The 21,113-nt window shown below is 32.2% G+C and overlaps 2 protein-coding genes across 6 annotated transcripts; both read left to right on the top strand.

The window, feature by feature from the left end:
- Nucleotides 1–429: 429 nt before the first annotated feature.
- On the top strand, nucleotides 430–3,164 carry LOC127093175 (primary amine oxidase 1). Its single transcript, XM_051032074.1, has 3 exons — nucleotides 430–1,604; nucleotides 1,692–1,805; nucleotides 2,452–3,164. Exons 1-3 carry the CDS (start codon nucleotides 432–434, stop codon nucleotides 3,142–3,144), a joined length of 1,980 nt encoding a protein of 659 aa, XP_050888031.1. The 5' UTR covers nucleotides 430–431; the 3' UTR covers nucleotides 3,145–3,164.
- A 2,592-nt stretch (nucleotides 3,165–5,756) lies between these two features.
- LOC127097351 (uncharacterized) lies at nucleotides 5,757–10,780 on the top strand. Of its 5 annotated transcripts, none has more exons than XM_051035846.1 (15): nucleotides 5,785–5,876; nucleotides 6,092–6,119; nucleotides 6,233–6,353; nucleotides 6,493–6,662; nucleotides 6,759–7,047; nucleotides 7,134–7,294; nucleotides 7,397–7,420; nucleotides 7,503–7,532; nucleotides 7,721–7,744; nucleotides 8,002–8,031; nucleotides 8,750–8,773; nucleotides 9,123–9,152; nucleotides 9,696–9,719; nucleotides 10,026–10,055; nucleotides 10,437–10,780. In XM_051035846.1, exons 3-15 carry the CDS (start codon nucleotides 6,304–6,306, stop codon nucleotides 10,592–10,594), a joined length of 1,044 nt encoding a protein of 347 aa, XP_050891803.1. In that variant the 5' UTR covers nucleotides 5,785–5,876; nucleotides 6,092–6,119; nucleotides 6,233–6,303; the 3' UTR covers nucleotides 10,595–10,780. The 5 variants fall into 5 exon arrangements, with proteins under 5 accessions (XP_050891802.1, XP_050891804.1, XP_050891803.1 ...); XM_051035844.1 differs by having other exon boundaries at nucleotides 5,797–5,876; nucleotides 6,044–6,119; XM_051035845.1 differs by lacking the exon at nucleotides 6,092–6,119 and having other exon boundaries at nucleotides 5,757–5,876.
- The last annotated feature ends 10,333 nt before the right edge of the window (nucleotides 10,781–21,113 follow it).

The following is a 21,113-nucleotide window of genomic DNA, read 5'->3' on the forward strand; positions in this document are numbered from 1 at the left end:
ACTGTACTATTCCCTTCTTTAATTTTACATAACAGTGAATATTAAGTCAATGATCTCAGCTTTTAGTTACTCCTTCCGTCTCTAATATTTTCTCTTTAATATTTGAAAATAAATAAATAAATATAGATATTTTTATCTTTAAAAAAATAATACTACTACAGAATCCAAAAGAATACTATTATGACTAGGTTAATTATATATATTAAAATATGAATGAAATAGAACTTTTCACGTATAAAATATTCAATCTCAAATTCTATGTGCTCTTCAAGGAATTTTAGTTTTACAAAATCATTTAACTTGGTCATTATTGCAATGGAACCCACCATGAGTAAATAAATAGTAGTAAACATATCAAAATTTAGCTTAATTTTCATATAAATAGAACATGGAGACCATAACATATATCTCATCAATAATATTAAAAAAACATGATCAAATCATCAAGATTTGATAATGCAACACCCGTGATTGCACAATGTCAATTTGTAGCATATTTTCTTGTATTCAACTTCATCAATAGTTTGTCTCACCCTTTAGACCCTCTCTCTCCAAATGAAATCAACAAAACAAGACACATAATTCAACAATCATACCTTGGTGCTATTCCTAATATAACCTATCATTTTGTTGATGTTGAAGAACCAAACAAAAACAATGTCTTAAAGTGGTTATCTTCAACAACAAAAGAAAAACCTATTATTATTCCTAGACAAGCTAAGGTAGTCGTTAGAGCCAAAGGTGAAACTCATGAGCTCGTTGTTGACTTAACAAAAGGCTCCATTGTCTCAGATGAAATCTTCAAAGGTCATGGATACCCTCCATTTACATTCAATGAGCTTTTCAAAGCTAGTAAGTTACCTCTTAAATATTCAAAATTCAAAGAGTCAATTACCAAAAGAGGCTTGAATTTGTCTGAGATTTCATGTGTACCATTCACAATTGGTTGGTATGGTGAAGAAATCACAAGGAGAGCCCTTAAGGTTTCATGCTTTTATCGAGGTGAATCGGTTAACATTTGGGCTAGGCCTATTGAAGGAATCATTTTGCTAGTTGATGTTGATTCAATGAAGATTGTTTTGTATAATGATAGATACAAGGTACCTATGCCGAAAGCCGAAGGTACAAATTTTCAATCTAGAACTAAAAATAGGCTTAATATATTTGCTACATGTAACGTATCAAATGTTGGATTTACCATAAAAGACCATGAAGTGAAATGGGGTAATTGGGAATTTCATGTTGGGTTTAATGCTAGAGCTGGAATGATTATATCAACTGCTTCTATATATGATGATGAAAAACAAAAGTTTAGGAGTGTGATGTATAGGGGACATGTTTCTGAGACATTTGTTCCTTATATGGATCCTACATTGGAGTGGTATTTTAGGACTTTTATGGATGTTGGTGAGTTTGGGTTTGGTCGTGCAGCTGATAGCTTGCAGCCCAAGGTTGATTGTCCTGGAAATGCAGTGTTTATGGATGGTTTTATGGCTGGACCTAATGGAGAAGTGCAACAGGTACCAAGGGCTATCTGCATTTTTGAAAGATATTCTGGTAATGTTGCTTGGAGACATATGGAAATCAATAATCCAACAAAATTGGTAAGGTTTGTCCTATACTATAATGTGTTATAACATCTTTGAAGTCTGAACACATTTGTTTAGTTTTTTATTTGTGTGTGTGTGTAGATAAGAGATGGAGAGGTTGATATAAGTTTGGTGGTGAGAATGATTGCTACTGTTGGTAACTATGATTATGTTCTTGATTGGGAATTCCTTAAAAGTGGCAGCATAAAAGTTGGGGTAAGTTTCTTGTACCAAAACTTTCGAATATGATGCCGACACTTATATCGACACGGTGATACCGATAATAATATAAAAAGATAAATAAATTGGTGCAAGGGTCTCCTACCTACACAAACACAAACACACATTTTTTCATCAGATGTGTTATATTATATGGCATTCTACTAAATTTTACCTTAGAATTTATATTAATTTGTATTTTTATCTAACTATATGTTGTTTAATTGTTGCATTATTCAATTACAATAGTAAAATAGGAAAATAGTAAAATAGTAAAGTGACATATTTAAGTAACATATATTTAGAGTGGGTAAGTGAAATTCATTTTTTTTTGAAATAGTCAAGGTTTTAGACCGAGACTTTCTAATATGCATGTTGCGTCATACTTTATTCGAGTTTTTACGGACACAGACATTAATTTTTTTTGTTGCAATTTCTAGTCTTTAAAGGTGCAAAATCTGCATGTTTTGTAGGTTGAGTTAAGATTTTAAGTTCGCATCCTCAACTAAATATATTTTTGACATATTTTTCCGGAGCATATCTTAACGTATCGGACATGTCCGTTTGTCATCTTCGAATATTTAGTTTTGGTCAAATAATGAATGTACTTATTCTTAAAACCAAAAATTTGTGTTATGCATAGGTGGCTCTAACAGGTGTATTAGAAATGAAAGCAGTATCATATACACACAAAAGTCAAATAAAAGAAAGAGTCTTCGGAACCCTAGTTGCAAAAAACACCATAGCCAATTATCATGATCATCTCATAACATATTACCTTGACATCGACATTGATGATAATGCAAACTCTTTCATCAATGCAAAGCTACAAAAAGTCAAAGCAAGTGGGTTTGGAACACCAAGGAAGAGTTATTGGACAGTTATTAAAGAACCAGCTAAAAGAGAAGCCGAGGCAAGAATTCGGCTCGGATCCGAGCCGGCTGACCTGTTAATAGTTAACCCTAACAAAATGACAAAGCTGGGAAATGAAGTGGGTTACCGACTGATTAGTGGACAGCCGATTAGTTCTTTGTTGAGTGATGATGATTATCCAGAAAAAAGAGCTTCTTATACAAAGTATCAGGTTTGGGTTACTGCTTATAATAGGTCAGAAAGATGGGCTGGAGGATTCTATGGTGATAGGAGCCGTGGAGATGATGGATTAGCCGTTTGGAGCCGGAAGAATAGAGAGATTGAGAATAAAGATATAGTGGTGTGGCACACAATAGGGTTACATCATGTTCCTTATCAAGAAGATTTTCCAGTAATGCCAAGTGTTCATGGTGGTTTTGAACTCAGACCAGCTAACTTTTTCGAAAGCAATCCATTGATTTGAGGGTGCATGTGTTCAGCTAATTTACCAAACATTATTCAATGATACACAAGATGTTAAATTTTATTATTTGTTGTTCTTTAGTATATATAATATAGACATTCTGTTGCGTATATATGATCAAATAATTTCCCTTTTTTCAAATTCTATGATAATCTGAGAGAAGAATGAGGTAATGATAAATATTTGTTATTGAGTTAAAAAAACATATTCAATGTTTTTAAATTCATCTTTGTTGGAAATAAATGCAATAACACTTAAACGTTGGTATGAGATTTTTCGGTTAAGAGGAAAATCAAATCAATGTTGCACATGTTGAAATGCTAAGTGTAACAAATGATAAACATGGTTTTACAGTGATGGCACGTCAATTTGATGGTCTCGACTAACATCTTAAGGTGTTAGTCTGGGAAACCTCAAGGAGATATCTTGAGAAATGAGTTGAAAGAGTCTCGGGAGTAGACCTAAGAGACTATTCGACATCATATCGAGAGAAGACTCTCTGACAAACTTTGGATACTTACAAGATTGAGAAAACTAAAGATGAAGAGGGCTTTATGCACCCAGTAACTGTCTTCATCGAGGGAGCAGTTGCTAGCCTCTAAGCAGTTAGAGAACGTGAGATAATGGTTTCAGCAGTTTTCAAAGTCATCACAACAAGGCAAAATATGGAGTGAAAAGTTGCATGCATTTAAGTGATGTGTCAATGTTTGTAGCGTTAGAATTGTCGAAGACAGTTATTCCTAGGTAGTATTTATAGCAGACTCATGTGTTATAGCAAAAGGTTCGAAAATTTTCACATAAAATTCTCAATAGAACTGGAGTACACAAGGCAAATAGCGAAACATTTTGTGAGGAATTATGTGAGTCTGCGTCCCTCTTTATTTTTATACTTTTATGTTTTCTTAATTGAAATAACTTTACTTTTCGTGTCATTTACTGAATTCTCATTTAATGTTGTTTATTTCAAGTTCTTTTTACTTCAATTCAAACGTCATTTTCTTTGAAGTCTATTCACGCATTATTTGCAATCAGACAAATTTATTTACATCCTATACGTACGTCACTGTCACATTTTTCACACAAAACTGATCCCGAGATTTTTCGAGTTAATCTCAAAGACTTTCAAACTCGTGACTATTCGCTAAAAACACCTTTGAAAAAATTGGCATGTCTAGTGGGACACCCGTGTTTTTGTAAAAAAATAAATTTTCGTGGAAAAACCCGTCGTTTTACTCCTTGTTTTCATTTTCAATGACCATTGACGTATGCGTTTGAGGAGTGATAAAAAATTTAATGTCCACGGTCACACTTGTTTGAGGAGCGGTAAGATTTTAGCATCAATGGTTAATCCAAAGAACACGTCTCGAGGTCATAATGACGCTCTAGACCCAGAACCGATTACCACAACCGTAAACACGACAGGGACAATGAATACCATCGGAGTTACAAGCTCTATTATAGAACCAGTTTTGACCCCAATGTCAATGCTAGGGATGGTGGTTACATTACCACAGGTGACAAGCGTACCAGTATCCCCTAGGCTTACTGCGATGGTTATTGGGGATAATAGCCCCCAATATCTTCCAAATTTTACTATGTCTTTATTTACTACTGACTATCCTTATGGCATGCCAACTGCCATGACAATGGGTTTACACACCCATGGTTCGACAATTTCGACAATGCTGCAATGATAGTGTCACCCTTTAATCCTTATTTGATATCAGGATCTACCATAAACGGCAGTGGTTGAAATGGACAACCACAAGGGGGATTTCGATATGCTCCCCCATAATGCCAACTTTTACTATTGACTTTGTAACGATCATGAGGCAAAAACTCCAATTATCAAGATTAATGTTCTCTACTGCATGTTCATGTCCCCCTTTGTAATAAAATACACAATCCCTAACAACTTTGCCCCCATAATGAAAATTCACACTAAAACTCATCCCTGAACTTTTATTTTTGATTTTGAAGAACAAACACCAAAAAAGAATGAGAGAAACAAACTTTACCTCAGTCAATAGCCATTTTCGTCTATCATTGTCGAAGAAATCTTGAACTTGGATAATAGATGAAGCGTGGATAATGGATGGATGCCTTCTTCTACCTCCATGACAATCTCCGTTAGTCTACCACAATCGCCTCACTTTGACTCTCATATTTTTTCAACCCTAATTATATGACCTATATGTGAAACACTATTTGGGATTTTTGAAGATTTTTAAAGGGAATAATTGAGTAGAGTCACATCAACAATCGAAAGTTAAACAAAGTCTCGTCATCAATTAAAACTTCAAAAAATAAAATCACGTTGATAAAGTTAACTATCTCGACTTTTTTTTTTTGCAAGGAAATGTTAATATCATAAAATAAAATAAAATTCAATATTTATGGACTTTTTCCTAAAGAAAAATAAATAAATAAACGAATCAACTATTCTTTTAGCAACCAACATGGACCAAATGGATTACAATATCATTCATTTATCTACTATTCTTTTCTTTCTATATTTGTTTAAACATGTGGGTCTCACTTCGAAAAGAACCCAACCACCATGCATTGCTTTAGCAAGAAAAAACAGCCTTGCATTGATCATTCCGATTTAAGTCTTCGCTCATTATTTAATTCAAGTCTTTGGGAAATGCTAATTAACTAAAAAAGAGCCATAGTTGTTAACTGCCTCTTATGCACCAAGATGCTGTAATCACCATTGTATTAAGCTTGTGGTAAGTATTGACTTATTAATTATTTGGTCTTTCCAAAAGAAAAAAAATCGGTCATTCTTTAATGAAAATCTCTAGTCAATCTTTTTAATTCAAGTTTATCATCACAACATGACTATATATTAGCATCTCATGATCATCTCAATTAATCATTACCTTTAACACATAAGACTGAGAAAATAGTGTTGTCTGATATGGAAACCATCTGCATCTGCAAGCCAACTTCAAGTTCTCACAATGGAGTTGGTATGAATTTTTCTTAAAATAAAAATTAATTATTTTTCTTTATCATATACTATAATTTTTATTTTTGCTATTATTCGAATTCAAATAAATCTTATACCTATATAAAAATGCAGGTATTTTTAGATCAAAGAGAAATCTGCCACCAGCTGATTATTTATTTAAGATTCAATCATATTCCTTACTTATGAACAAAAAGTATGAGTCTGGTGTTTTTCAAGCTGGTGGATATAAATGGTCAGTTTTATTTTCATACTCTTGCATTTTTTTTTCTTTATGGTCATTTGATAAACTTTTTGAGAACTAGGTTAATATAAATAATAATATTAAACTTTATACATTGTATAAAATCATAAATTTGGCATCTGTGTTATAGGAAATTGGTACTCCATCCTGGTGATAATTCGAGAAGCGATGAGAATGGTTATGTATCTTTGTTTCTAAAAATTGTAGAAACAGAGAAACTTCCTTATGATTGGAAGGTTAATGTAAACTTTAAATTGTTTGTCGTTGATCAGAAACATGCCAATTATTTAACCATCCAAGGTATATATATATTTATTTATAATTATCAATATTTTTTGCTGTAAAAGAACTAGTCACAAATTTTAGTTTTTTTGCTATCTTCATTGATTATTGTAGATGCTGGAGATGCTGTGAGAACATTCAGTGAAAAGAAAACAAAATGGGGTTTTGAGCAATTAATTTCATTGAGGGATTTCAAAAATTCATCTAACGGATATCTTGTTAGAGATTTTTGTGAGTTTGGAGCTGAAATTTTTGTGATTCACCATTCTAATAAATCGGAAAGTCTTTATATGATCAAAAATCCAACCAAAGATTCCTTCAGTTGGACTCTTGAGAACTTCTCAACATTAAATGGCCTCTCCGGCTATGATTCCAGAACCATAGCCGTTGGCGAAAGAGATTGGTATAAAAATAGACTAATCTAAGATATCAATTTCACTGTCCATTGCGAGTTTCGGTTAAAAATTGTGTAATTTATTATATGTGCAGGAGTTTAAGGGTTTATCCTAGAGGAAGTGATAATGAAACAAGAGATGAATATCTATCTTTATACGTAGAGCTGAAAAATTGTGGAGCAAACAAAACTGTGTTTGCAAGTTACACTTTAAAAATTTTAGACCAACGTCATGATAAATATTATCATGAAACAGGTATTAATTTTGTTCTTATTTTGGGACATACGAATTATAATATATGACTTCTTTTTAATTTAAAAATTTATATGCTAAGTTGTATGGTTTTTTTTAATGCAGGAAGTGGTTGGTTTCGTCCCTCAGGTAATTATTTATTACCTGATATCAAGGCCATGAGAATTATATTATAATTTATTTATTTATTAATATTATGTTTTTTTTTCAGGTGCTGCAAGCAATTTGGTTGGAGCTACTGGTTTGATTTACTAGGACCACATCTTTGACATTTTAATATTTTGATGTTTTAAAATTTGAGTGGCTTGCAATTATTTTAATTATTTTAATTTAAAGAACATTAATGATAAGCAAATATATCTATATATAATATGACTTTTTATTTACTTTAAAATTTGTGCTAAGTTGTGTAATATTTTTTACCTGCAGCAAACAAGATAATTGGAGCAACAGGTAATGATATTTATGAACACTTTTTTTATATTTAAGCATACAAATTTCATGTTTAAGTAAATTTCTGTAGAATTTTTTCAATAAATAAATAAAAGAAAAAATATTTGAATCAATTCTGAATTAGCTAAAAGGAGATGGTGCGTCTTGTGAGGTGTTTTTGCCTTTTAGTTTTTCAACATATTAATTTAGGGTATAAGAATTATAATATAATTTTTTATTTTTCAAAAACATTAACTAAATTATATATATTTTTCCAGCTGCGGCAAAGGATATGGTTAAAGCATCAGGTAATGGTTTTCTATGACAAGTTCTTTATTTCTTATATATTAAACGAGCACAATAAGTGCTCAAAACAAAAACAAAATCAAGAAAGTTATTCATCTCCTAGAAAGAGAATTCAAAGAAATTATAATCAACATTAGAACTGTTATTACAAGCCAAGACCAAGAATACAATTGGATTGAAGAAAAATACATATTTGAAAAGAAATTTTGCTTTCCAAAAGTGGTTCAATGCCATCTTCAAATCTTCCTCTAAATCTTTATATTTATATTACTTTGTAGTACTTTTTTAAGAAATGAGCAAAACTCAAAATATTTGGATCAATTAAGAGAACATATAAAACATTGAAAACTAATTTTAAAAACTGAGTGACTTTTATATCCATTTGTTTAAGTGTCTTCTAAAGTGATCATATTAAAAATACCTAATATTTGTTTAAGTATAATTTGAATATTTATTCCTTTTTCACTGTTTGTAACTCTAACTCCCACATCAATTTAAACTAGAAATGTTATAAACATAATGTCTTATATAATGACAACATATCGTAAATTTATTTTAATACAAATTTTTATGTTTAGTTAAACATGTGTTATTGTTGTTAATAAAAGCTTCTCATTTTGAAGATATTATGTTGATACTATTATTTTGCTTAATTAAGAAATGTAATTTAAATTTTTATTAATTTAAAATTTATGTTAAGTTATCTATTTTTTTCTACAGCAAGCAAGTGGCTTGGACGCTCAGGTAATTATTTCTGTGACCACTTCTTTCTAAATTTGATATTTAATCATACAAAATTTGTTCAAATAACACATTGTAGAGTTTATTCAATAAGATAGCAAACATTAAAAGTATTTTTTTATCAACTATGAGAACATATAAACTAGTAGAAATTTGTTTTTAAATTTGAGAGGATTTTATTTACAATTGTTTTACTGCGTTCTTGTGCAATGTGTTATCCATTGCTAACTGATTTTAAGTCGTATGATTTGTTGAATATAAAAAAAACATTGATTTTGGAGCATAAGAATTATAATGTAAATTTTTATTTATATAAAAACGTATGATAAGTTTTATATATATTTTTTTTCAGTTGTGGACAGCAATTTGGTTAAAGGCTCAGGTAATGGTTTTCTATAACCTGTTCTTTTTTATGTTCAAATATGACTGTAGTTTTTTTTTTCCTCAAAAAATCAAAAGATTTTATCAATTCAAGGAAGTAATAAGACATTAGAATTAATTACTAATCTGAGTGACTTTTAATATCATTTGACCTGAATATATATATATATATATATATATATATATATATATATATATATATATATATATATATATATATATATATATAAAAGAGGTGAGGGGTAGTTCAACCAATTTAAGGTAGATGAATTTAAATTATTGATCAAAATTTCAACAGAACTATTGATATTATAAATCAACAACATTTTTTTTAAATAATATAAATGATCTAATAAAACTTACATTATTTTTAAAGTTTAAATCTAAATCTATATTTTAATTTATTTTAAGAGGTTTTAATGTTGTTTACCAATGCTACTTATATTGAGGATTTTTTATACACTAATTTTGTGAATATAAGATTATAATGATTTTTAATTATTTAAAATTTTATGCTGAGTTATATATTATTTTTCATCTGCAGTAAACATGGTGTACGGAGCTACAGGTAAATATTTCCACCAACACTTCTTTGTTATTTTGATATATTTAAACCCACAATGTTAATATTTAAATCACACATGTTAACATTTTTCAACAATTGAACATAATTCAAAAAAAAAGTTTCAAATATAATTTTTGTTCTACTTCATATCTTATACAAAATTTACTTTAATATATAATATAGGTTTATAATTTACACAAGAAAGTACTGATGTTGTTTATCGATACTTCACTGATTTTTAGACATAAAAATTATAATACAATTTTTTATTTATTTAAAAACTTATGCTGAGTTGTATATTTTTTCCAGTTGCAGCAGACAAGTATATCGGAGCCTCAGGTAATCGTTTTTTACAACCTCTTTTTTGTTAATTTGATATTTAATCACACAATTTTTATGTTTAAATAATAATTTCTACCACTTTTGCAGCATCTAAGAAATTACTAAAATATTTTGATCAATTTTAAAAACATATAAATATGAGAAATTAGTTTTTATAACATAAGGGTTCTTTAATTTCAATTATATTCTAATTATATCTTATCTTAAATCTATTTAAGTATAAATATAAATATATAACCTATTTAAGCAAACACTAATGCTTTTTACTAATATTTATTATTTTTGGTGTTTTTTTACACTTTAATTTTAGTTGCATACTATTTAATTATTATTTTTATTTATTTGAAAATTTATGTTAAGTTGTATATTTCTTTTCAGCTACAGTAAACAACTGGATTGGATCAGATAATATTAAAGGGTTTACAAAGTTCATATCATTAAGTGAACTCAACAAAAAAACAAATGGATATGTCAAAAATAATGCTATAATTATGGAGGTCGATATCCATGTTACCAGAATTAGAACTTCCTATTAGATTATTAACTTATGATTAATATAAAAATAAAATAAAGATCAATTTCTTTATTGTATTTTATTGTGCCTTTTATATAAAGTCGGTTTTAGATTGTTATTATGTATTTTATTTGGGTGTGCTTTATAGAAATTTTCTTTGTAATTCTATTTGATATATTTCAAATAAAGTTGGTTGTGATTATCTGAATTTTTTTTTAGAATTTATGATATTTAAATTCAGATAGACTTTTGTAAAAAAAATAGACAAACATTAATTGATTTTATAAGTTTAATTAGCACATTATAAAATTTTTTTTGGATTATTTTCTTTGTAATTCATTTTGATCTATTTCAAATGAGCTTGGTTGTGCTAATTTGTTTTGTTTTATTTTATTATATTTTAAATTTTAAATATGTTTGATCGGTTTAAAAATAAACAATTGTTGATTTCATTTTAAAGTTAATAAACACATTAAAAAATTGCTATAATACTAAACCTGAAGCACAAGTATCAATCAATGTATATAATTTTGTTAGCTCGGTTGTACAATTAATTAGACAAACTAATACTACCTCTGTTTCTTATTTTATATAAGAGACAATTTAGTTTTTAAATTTATTGAATAATCAATGTATTTGATCAATTTATAGACTAGATACATTTATTATTCAATGAATCTAAAAAATAACTTGTCTCTTATATAAAAGAACGGAGGTAGTAATAGTTAATTAGTTACATTATATATTGTACTCTTTAAAAAAGTTGGTTGAATAACAACCTCTTGTTGCTTAGTGTTATATTAGATTTTCGAAATTCAGATGTTCAAAGAGCTCGCCCACATGGAGAGCTCATGTCAGTATTTTTGAGGGAATTTTGTGATGTTTTTTCCCTCTTTAGAAGTATATCTATATATGAGGTTTCTTGGGCCTGGGTCAGAGACCTTGAGGAGTGGATTTTCCTTCTTTCGATTAGAGATAGGTGTGAAACTATGTGTCTTCAGATTATATCAAGAAGTAATCAAAGCTAAGTAAGTCATATTTATCATGGTTTGATTTTTATGATGACAACTTAGCTTCATTGGTGACAACTTGTGAAGATGCAACCTTTTATGTCAAGTGGTCAAAGATGCACAAGACAATTTATTCAAATCTTTTCCTCCGAATCAAGCTAATGAATTAGGGTTTAATGACCATCGATGATGGCATTCAACTCTAAGATATCTCAAGCCTCATCTCTAATAAGATTCAAGCAAGTACTCATTTGAAGCTTCATAGTGTGAAAGAGAGGAAGTGTGAAAGCTCGCCCAACCGCGTCTAAGCAATTGGTTTTTTGTAAATACACAAGGGCATTTTCATAAAGTAATACACGCACACACTAAAATATTTTTAAAAACCTTTATTTCTCAAAGAAAAAAAACTAAAAATATTTTGGAGTCGTGCCAGATGAATTAAGAACTATCTGAACAATTTGGACAAGTTTTTTGAACTATCCAATCGAGTAAAACATGTTCCCAATCGATTATGTTAGTTCAAACAGTGTCAATAATCAGTTATGACACCGTCATAATGAAGGGTGAAGTTTTGTTCTTAAGGGGACAAATGTTTGACAAAATGGCTGGGACAATTGTGCACAATTTGATGATAACAGTTTGACAACAACTATGATTTAAAACAAAAGGTAAATAAAGAACACAAGATATTCGATAACCCAGTTTGGTGCAACGTTCCCTACGTCTGGGGAGCTGGCTACCAACCCAAGAAAGGAAATAAACTCTTAATAGAATTAGTACAAAGTATCTTAGATGAACAACCCTTGTTCAATGCCCCTCTTCTTAAGTCTATTAGTGTATTTCTATTTAGGATTCCCCCTAAATATGAGACCCCTCTCGTTTTCTCTCAATCATTAACCCTAGTGATCAAAATAATAATCAGAATATTGATTGTTTGAATTACAACTCAACTATAAAACCAATCTTTATGCCTTTGGATATGAATGCAGACGCTAGAGTGGTGCACAAACAACAACGCAAACAAAAGACCATACACCATGGTTATAAACTACACACTTACAATGGTTGGTCAACCGTGATTGTAACCATTTACCGGCAGTTGTGAAATGTGTTTCTCGTAGTAGTGAAATCAAAAAAGAATGGTAATAACTATGTTTAAAATGCTAAGTGTCAAGAGCTTCAACCAAAGGCTTCGACATACTAGCTATGTCGAGTAAGATGTTTTGAATAACCTATCAGATGAGTTAAGGAAGATACTGATTTATAGGAGTCTTAGAAATAGATCCACAAGATTATGATCACTCTCTCTTCGAAACATGTTGTGAATCTTGAAAAGGGTTTCACAAATCAGATCTTCGACCAGTGTCGAAGTTGACACATCTACCAGGTGTTAGGGACTTAGGATATTCCTAAGCTTAAGGACTATATGATATGAAGATGTCTCAGTGATGACACTCTGTCATTGCATGTTTTTTGTTGAAGAAATGAAGCAAAATACGTCAAAGATGAGCAAAAATGAAGAATAAAGACCCAAAGAAATATGCAAAAATGACCAAGTATGAAGAAATAAATACTTAGTGAAAATCTGATGGAAAAAGGAGCAAAAAAGCATACAGTTATTGGAATAATCGCACGCAGTATCACGCGCGTGATAGAGATGTATCGTCAGCATCGCGCAGGATGTAGGATACCACGCGTGTGATAGGTCCTTTTTATGGACTTATTCTAACGCGTTCTGGACTAATTTGACAGATTTATAAGAGATTTTTTGGCATCTTTTCAATGAGTTATGGGATTTTGACTAAAACTGATAATAAATAGCATCAGGGGAGTGATTTTGAGAGCATTAGAAGCCATTTGAGGCCATTTCTTCAAGGATTCTCATATGCAATCTCCATCTTATTGCTTGATATTTATTTGTATCTGTAGCGGTGTATTCGTCGCTATATGATTTATTGATTAAACCATAAGCAAAGCATACAAAGAAATCGAGTCGCCACCGCACTTTTATTTATCCAAAGGATTGGCTAAAAAGCGAACAAAAGCCTAAGGAGTTTTACACATAGAAAACTAATGAAAAGATCAGAGAATCTGGGTAAGGGGTAAATTACGCAATGGGAAGGTGTTAGGCACCCATCACGTCCTAGGTACTCCTAGGGAGCCCTTTTCACACTTGTTGTATAAAAATGTTTATTTGTTTATGACATATTGTGCAAACATGAATGGGAAGATGAGAAAAGAATGTACAATTTTGTTGTTTTTGTGTTTGAACGGATGAACCCGTTGCCTACGTACCTTCCATCAAAGGTAAGGATCAAAATGTCGTAGTTCGGCTAAAAGATTTCCAAAATATCAGTAGGTTCATTTTAAAACAAGAGCACTAAGACTTTTCATTACCAATGGGAGAAAACTCAACCTAAATCGACAATCCACCATGCGAGGACGGCTTCAACATACTAGTGAGGGGTTAACCCTATAATAAGTATGAAAGACTTACAATCAACTCACTAAGGATAAGGTAAGATTTACATCAACCACTATGGTAATTGAAACCTAAGGCTAATGCATGAAAACATATTAACAATGGACAAAGCCACAAAACAATTGAATGGGTGAAGTTAATTGATTATGAGTATTCACAAAATATGGTCAAGGTACGATTAGAATTGATTCAAAGAAGTGTTATGAAATGGAGTGTGAAAAGTCAAGGACTTGGGGTCCAGGTTTCTATTTTGAAAAGACATGAGAATGTTTGCACAACATGTATTTACAAGTTTTAAAAGTCAACAAGTGAAAAGGTTTAGGACAAAGAGGGTATGGATAATGGAGTGTAAAACTTCTTAGAAAGGTTCACCTCTTGAGATCATATAGAAGATGATTCAAGTGTGTCCTTAGGAATAGGCAAATGAGCAATAACAAGTAAGCAAAACAAATGATACCGGAGGCCAATTGTTGGGCTTATACCAATCTCACAAACAAAAGCGGATACCGGATACCAATAAATGGATTTACATCAACCTCCTAAAACAAAACAATGATACCGGATGCCATCAATGGACTTACTCCAATCTCACAAAGCAAAAGCGGATATCAGATGCCAATAAATGGACTTATTCCAATCTCCAAAGAATCAAGACATGGATGTCAGATGCTAATTTATCTGGACTTATACCAACCTCCAAAGGATGATCATAGGAGTACAAATGCCAACAACATGGTCTTACAATTTGCATCCTCACATACAACAAACAAACCAAAAGATGGACGTCAGATGCCAATCTATCTGGACTTACTCTAACCTCCAACAGATGATCATAGGAATAACAAATGCCAAGAACATGGTCTTACAATTGCATCCTCACATACAACAAACAAACAAGCAATGGACATAAGTGGCCAAACGAAATGGTCTTACACTCTATCCCTTCCAAATCATAGGAACAATGGCCAATGGATGGACTTACAGTTGTCCTCAATGGGTAAACCAAAGATGGATCACAAAGATATGAAATGATGATCATGCAATAATGAGCAATTAATGATGATAAATGCACAAAGGCAAGCAAGCAAACATGTACAAATGAACCAAACAATCAATCAAACAAAGTCATTTAGCACACACTATAACCAAGCAATTAGGCTCAAGCAAGGGTTAGACTGTAAAGTTAACTGGAGTGGGGTAAGTGGTGCTCTTAACCTTGACATTGAGAGCCAAGGTGAAGCAGATGAAAGGATATGAGGGGTGTGCCTCATCACTCTTATCCCTGGTCAGGGAGAGCATTGAATATCAGAAGGTGTGGGAGTTCAGAAAGTTGGAACTCTCTCGACAAGTTAATGACTCGATAGATCTTGGGCTTTTACTCACTATGCATCAACACATGTGGTGTGAGAAAGGTGAGTGACACACAGAATAGTAGGAGATGGACTACACATCTCTTTTGTCTACCAATTGCCTTATCAAAAGGACTTTACCTGCTTGGGGACAAAGATAAACAATCACAAACCTTGCCTCTTAAGGAGGACTTCAGACAGGTGCCTGGCCAAGTAACAGGCCAGGTCTTCCAGACTACATGGAGACAAGAGATTCTACCTCAATGCTAATGCTATCAAGCAAAGCAATAGCAAGTTCACAATGGAACTATAGCAACTAAAGTACCTGAAATCAATCAAATATAATCAGTATACCAATTACAAAGTCAAAACAGACAAGATAAGAACCAACAGTCAACACAATCAATCACATGTGCAAAGCACAAACTCAAATCAAATGAGCTAGCATCCTACAAAACAAACCAAGTTAGTTCATAACAATCAAATAAACCAAACTCAATCAACTTGAATCAATCTCCTTAAAGCAATTGCTTCTTAACCTGAAAATCAAACTCAAATGTGAGAAGTAAACCATTAGGCCAAAGCCTAGGGTCAAAGGAGGAGAAATAGACCAAAACAGAACATGAAAGTTGATCAAAATCAAGATTTATCAAATAAGAACAAAGTCCAATTGGTCTCATATCAAAACTATGCACTAAATCCATTTCACAAGCAAATCATGTCAAACTAGGCAAGTTGGAAACCCAATGATGTAAACAGAATAAACACAAGCATATCAATACCAAAACCGCTCAATAAATTCCAAGAAAAATCATACTTAAACAGAACACATTGAATAAGAAACACACCAAAATTCATGGCATTTGGATAAAGGGAAGCAAGTCAATCAAAATCCCTAAGTCAAAGCATATTCAAACAAGCTCATACAAGGCACTAGATCATGCATCCACTTCAAGCAATCATAAAACAGAAACCAAACATGATAAATGAATGCAACCAAATCCATGGCAAACTTCAAGATGTCTATAATACACATGCCAAATTTCAAGTGCATCCAATAAACACCAAGGATTTCACAAATCATATGATATCATGACTCACAAAAGGTTCACAATTGGTCAAACAGGGGAGAAATTCTCAAACAAATAGAAAATGCATTCCAAAATTCCAGGAAAAATCACAAGCAAACTTAACATCCATAAGTATCAACATGGAAAAATCCAGATCAATTCAAGTTCAATAGGCATGGAAAATAAAATCAAGAACATGAACAAGAAATGGTGTGACATACATTGTCACACCTCCAAAGATCACATCATATCTCACAATCCAGAAATGCAAAAATATCAAACTATATACCAAAAGATCACTTAAAATGTTTGGATCATGCATATAAAATTTCAGCTCCATAGGATCAAGCATCATGGTTTCACAATCAAAATGGTAAAGCATAGGCAAATAGCATACATGATCAAAACCAATAGACCAAGATAAAAACAGGCCGTGCACAACTTTTGTTATCATGCTCATAAAAAACTAGAGGAAAAATGGAGATCAATGCAAAAATTCCCACTCAATTTGGATTAAGAATGAATGACTTATGATTTTTTGAAGATTGATCATGAAATGAAATAAAAATTTGGTTGGAAAATGATTTAAATGAAGCGCATGGCAATTTGGTAAATAAGCAGAACTATTTGAATCAGCGCGCCACTATGAAACGCTGTGTTTCATTAAAAGGAAACGCAGCCCAATGATATCGCGACAAGTGGCCCAATTCATGTGCACAAACACGAAATAACATGCAGACTTGGCCAGGAAAGATCAAAAAGAAATCTAGAAACGAAATTGTAACATTCATCATCATCTTCATGCTGTTCATCATCAACATGAACGAAAACTCACAGAAATCAACAAGCAATATATCATTCAACTCGTCTTTCATCATAGATCACTAATCTAACCTTAATTTGTCCTAATTCTAACCATAGCAAAAGGATCGATCAAAACAAGTTTCATTCATCAATGTTCAAATCAACATATCTTCTTCAACTCCTAATGAAAATGCACGATTCAAGTTGCAAAATGATCTACATGCTGAGGTCTACCAAAGCCACATGATAATTATGAGAATTGGAGCAATCGAGTTTTACCTCAATGAAGATGCAGATCTTGATTCTGTTGGATTCAAAGCTTGGAAATATGAAACAGGTGCTCAATGATGCTTGGATGAGTGTATGGAATCAAGACTTCAGCTCAACACAGCTTGAATTCGCAGAAATCTCAAGATGCCATGAACATGCTCAAGCTTCAACAATTGTAATCTTCAAGAATTTTCCACCATTCTTCTTCAACAGATCTCCAACACCACCTGAAGATGATGATCAACACAAGCAAAAGCAAAAAGAATCAAGAATTTCGATGGAAAAGTTGAAAAAAGTTTGAGAGAGTTTGAGAGAATTTGAGTTTGGATCTGAGATTGTGAAGTGTTGATCTCGAATTCTGTTACAATTAGTGCTTTATACCACCTGTTAATCCAACTTGTTAAACATGATTAGCAAAATGCAAGGGATTAGTGAATTGATCATGTTATGTAATTTGGCAAAAATGCCCTTTTTCAAATGTAACCAATGGAACAGTAAAATTCCACTTGCAGCAAATTCAAATTTCTGTTTTAAGGCCATTGCAATTGGTTTGGAGTGAAAATCATGTGTATTTTTCAAAATGCCCTTTTTTCCCACTAAAATTCAAATTGATTCACTTGAAAAATGGACTTTTTATGTGATGATTTTTGATGAAATGTAATGATGGATTATGATAGCTCATGTCAAATGGAGTTTGCACAAAAAAGAATCACATGAATTGGCCTTTTGGTTCAAAAGTTATGCCTTCTTGAAGTTCAAAATTCTTGGACAATGATTTGATCATAACTTGCCAACCACACATGAGAAATGGATGTTCTTGGACCTTTTGGAAAGGTGAGAGCAAGATCTTCAACTTTCATGTTGGACAAATTTTGATTTGAAGCTTGCTTGATGATATAAAGTTGAGGAGAAGACCTTTCCATTTTTGGCAGTTGGAAATTACAGGTCACTTACTATTTTTGGAAACTTCTTGTCTAACCTCCAATTCTTCAATGTTGATGTTTGACATGTTATATGAGGCTTGTATGGACATGAATGAGACCTCTCAAACCATTTCCCACCATCAAATCCCTGATTAAATGCACAGTTGACCATAGTTGACTTTGCTAGGGTTTTGGTTGACTGAACAATGCCTTGATGAATTTCAAACCTCTACCACTTGAGATCTTGATCCAAAATGATGTCATAACTCATGTGAACTCTTGATTAATGATCATGGTGCCCAAATTCTTCAAGAATGGCCACCATCCATTGCTCAATGGCTGATTTTGACTGGTTTGACCTAATTGCTTCATCTGCAAGTAACAAGGTTAGATGACAATATTTTTGTACTTTTGGGTTAATAAACAAATGAAAAGCAATGATATACAAATGATACACATGTTTGGTGATTAAGAACCACTCTCAAAAGACAACCCACTCACAAGAAAGAAGGCAAGGTGCACAATGATTCTTGAGGTAATGATAGGATATGATATAATGCCATGAGGGATCTTAGGGACAAAATTGGGATCCTACAGATGCCCCTATTTAAGGTCATTCTATCCGGAGAAATGAAGTTTAGAAATCTTCATCTCGACGCGGTAGAATGGGCTTAAATAACAGTAATGAGACAAATTTTGGTCCCTAAGAGACCTCACGATGCAAATGTATGCATGCAAAAGACACAAACTCTGTGGGGATATGATTCACACAGAAGAAAAGACGATCTATCGGAGTAATACACTCACCAGGAACAGAGACTCTATCAGGACTCTTATTGGGACTCTTATTGGGGATAATAAAAGGAAAAGAATGCGTGAGCAGGACACGACTCTGAGTTGGGGGATAACAAAACATCGGACTGGAGACTTTACTGGGGAAGTAAAGGGCTCACACTAGGGAGAGACAGATTTCAAAGGATAACATATCCACTTGAAAGACACAAGCTGACTCAAACTATCCACAAAGGATACTTCGGATAAAAATCCGGACTCGGACCAGGAACGATTCACAAAGAACCTCCCTGCCGGGGAACAATTGCATATATTGGGGAAACGCCAATACAGCAAAGGGTAAAAAATCACAACAGGAAACTCCACTGGAGAATGTCTAACAAAGAGACTCTCACGGGGAAAAGCAACAAGGAAATGAGGTGTTACCGGTATAAGGGTAACAAACTCAGGAAGAATGAATATCTAAGACCGGTATAAGGGTGAGAGATATCAATCAACCAAACATCTGAGAAGGACCTGAAAAAGGTACATCAACTCAGGAAAATCTGACTCCACAAGGGACCAAGGTCATAATAGGGAGCAAAAGGAGGGAACACCAGGGATACCGAGGTATATAATAGGTGACCGACCGAAACGTGAATTGGTATATATGCCAAAACACTCATCATCCTGAAGAAAGCTAGAAAAGCATATCAACTTACAGGATGGACATTCGAATCCACAACGGGAAGACGAATCTTACTCAACTGGGGGCACAAACCCAAAGAGTGCATGAGATATAATATCCATTACCGTCAGAACGTGGATAGAATACTCGCATGAGATGTAATATCTATTACCGTCAGAACGTAGATAATATACTCGCATGGTAAGAAACACCAAGGATACCGGTTACTGGGTATATAATAGGTGATCTACCGAAACGTGGATTGGTTTATATGCCAAAACACTCATCATCCAGAACACAAACTGGTTAAAGGATGGATATTCGATTCTACAAAGAATACGAACCTTACTCTACTGGGGAAGATCAACAAAGAATTTCAACCAAAGAGCGAAAGAGATATATTATTCATTACCGTCAGAACGTGAATAATATACTCGAAAAGGAAAAGACACCAGAGATACCGAAGTATATAATAGGTGACTAACCAAAAAGAGAGACAATCGATACCAAGTGTCGTACCCCAAAATTTGACCACCTTTTCATTTTTATTTTCAGCCGACACTAATACATCCAGAGCATACCAGTCATCTGGTCAAATGATCTAAAAAGTCAAAGGAAGACCACTTTGATTTTTTTTAGTCCCTCTTAGGAGTGAGTTTTAGTTCAAGGGTATTATTTAGATTTTTGGAAAAAAAAGCATAATTTGTAAAAGCATGCTAAAAAGGATATTACTATTAATTTTCAGGAAAAATTAATAGGGTTAATAATCAGGATAATATGTCTTATTTATAAAAAAAAAAAGTTGATCAATTAGGGGTAGTATTTACTTAATAAAAGTATAAATTGATGAAATTATAGAGGTTTTAATATTATTAATTAACTCTCATTAACATATTAGTATTTTAGTTCCATTTTATTTCAACTAAATATATTGGTCAATTTGGTAGAAGAGCATGTCTAGAAGTTACAAAGGAGAGGTCTTGAGTTCAAATCTCACTTTTAGAACTTTCTTTTTTTATGTTTTAACTTCAATTGCAATCAAATCTATATTTTTAAAATTTTATTTAATTTTAAATATATTTTTAAATAAACTTTGCATTTTTATTTTAATATTCGAATATAGTATATTTTTAATCTAAAAAATAAAAAAAAAATCTTATTTTAATTTGTGGAT

Source organism: Lathyrus oleraceus, chromosome 6 (assembly GCF_024323335.1).
Source record: "Lathyrus oleraceus cultivar Zhongwan6 chromosome 6, CAAS_Psat_ZW6_1.0, whole genome shotgun sequence".
Taxonomy (NCBI): Eukaryota; Viridiplantae; Streptophyta; class Magnoliopsida; order Fabales; family Fabaceae; genus Lathyrus; species Lathyrus oleraceus.

Coding starts and splice junctions, on each gene's coding strand:
- LOC127093175 (XM_051032074.1), top strand. CDS start 432: ATGATCAAATCATCAAGATTTGATAATGCAACACCCGTGATTGCACAA. Junction 1,605..1,691: donor TCAATAATCCAACAAAATTG/GTAAGGTTTGTC, acceptor GTGTGTGTGTAG/ATAAGAGATGGAGAGGTTGA. Junction 1,806..2,451: donor GTGGCAGCATAAAAGTTGGG/GTAAGTTTCTTG, acceptor TGTTATGCATAG/GTGGCTCTAACAGGTGTATT.
- LOC127097351 (XM_051035844.1), top strand. CDS start 6,068: ATGGAAACCATCTGCATCTGCAAGCCAACTTCAAGTTCTCACAATGGA. Junction 6,120..6,232: donor AAGTTCTCACAATGGAGTTG/GTATGAATTTTT, acceptor ATAAAAATGCAG/GTATTTTTAGATCAAAGAGA. Junction 6,354..6,492: donor CAAGCTGGTGGATATAAATG/GTCAGTTTTATT, acceptor TCTGTGTTATAG/GAAATTGGTACTCCATCCTG.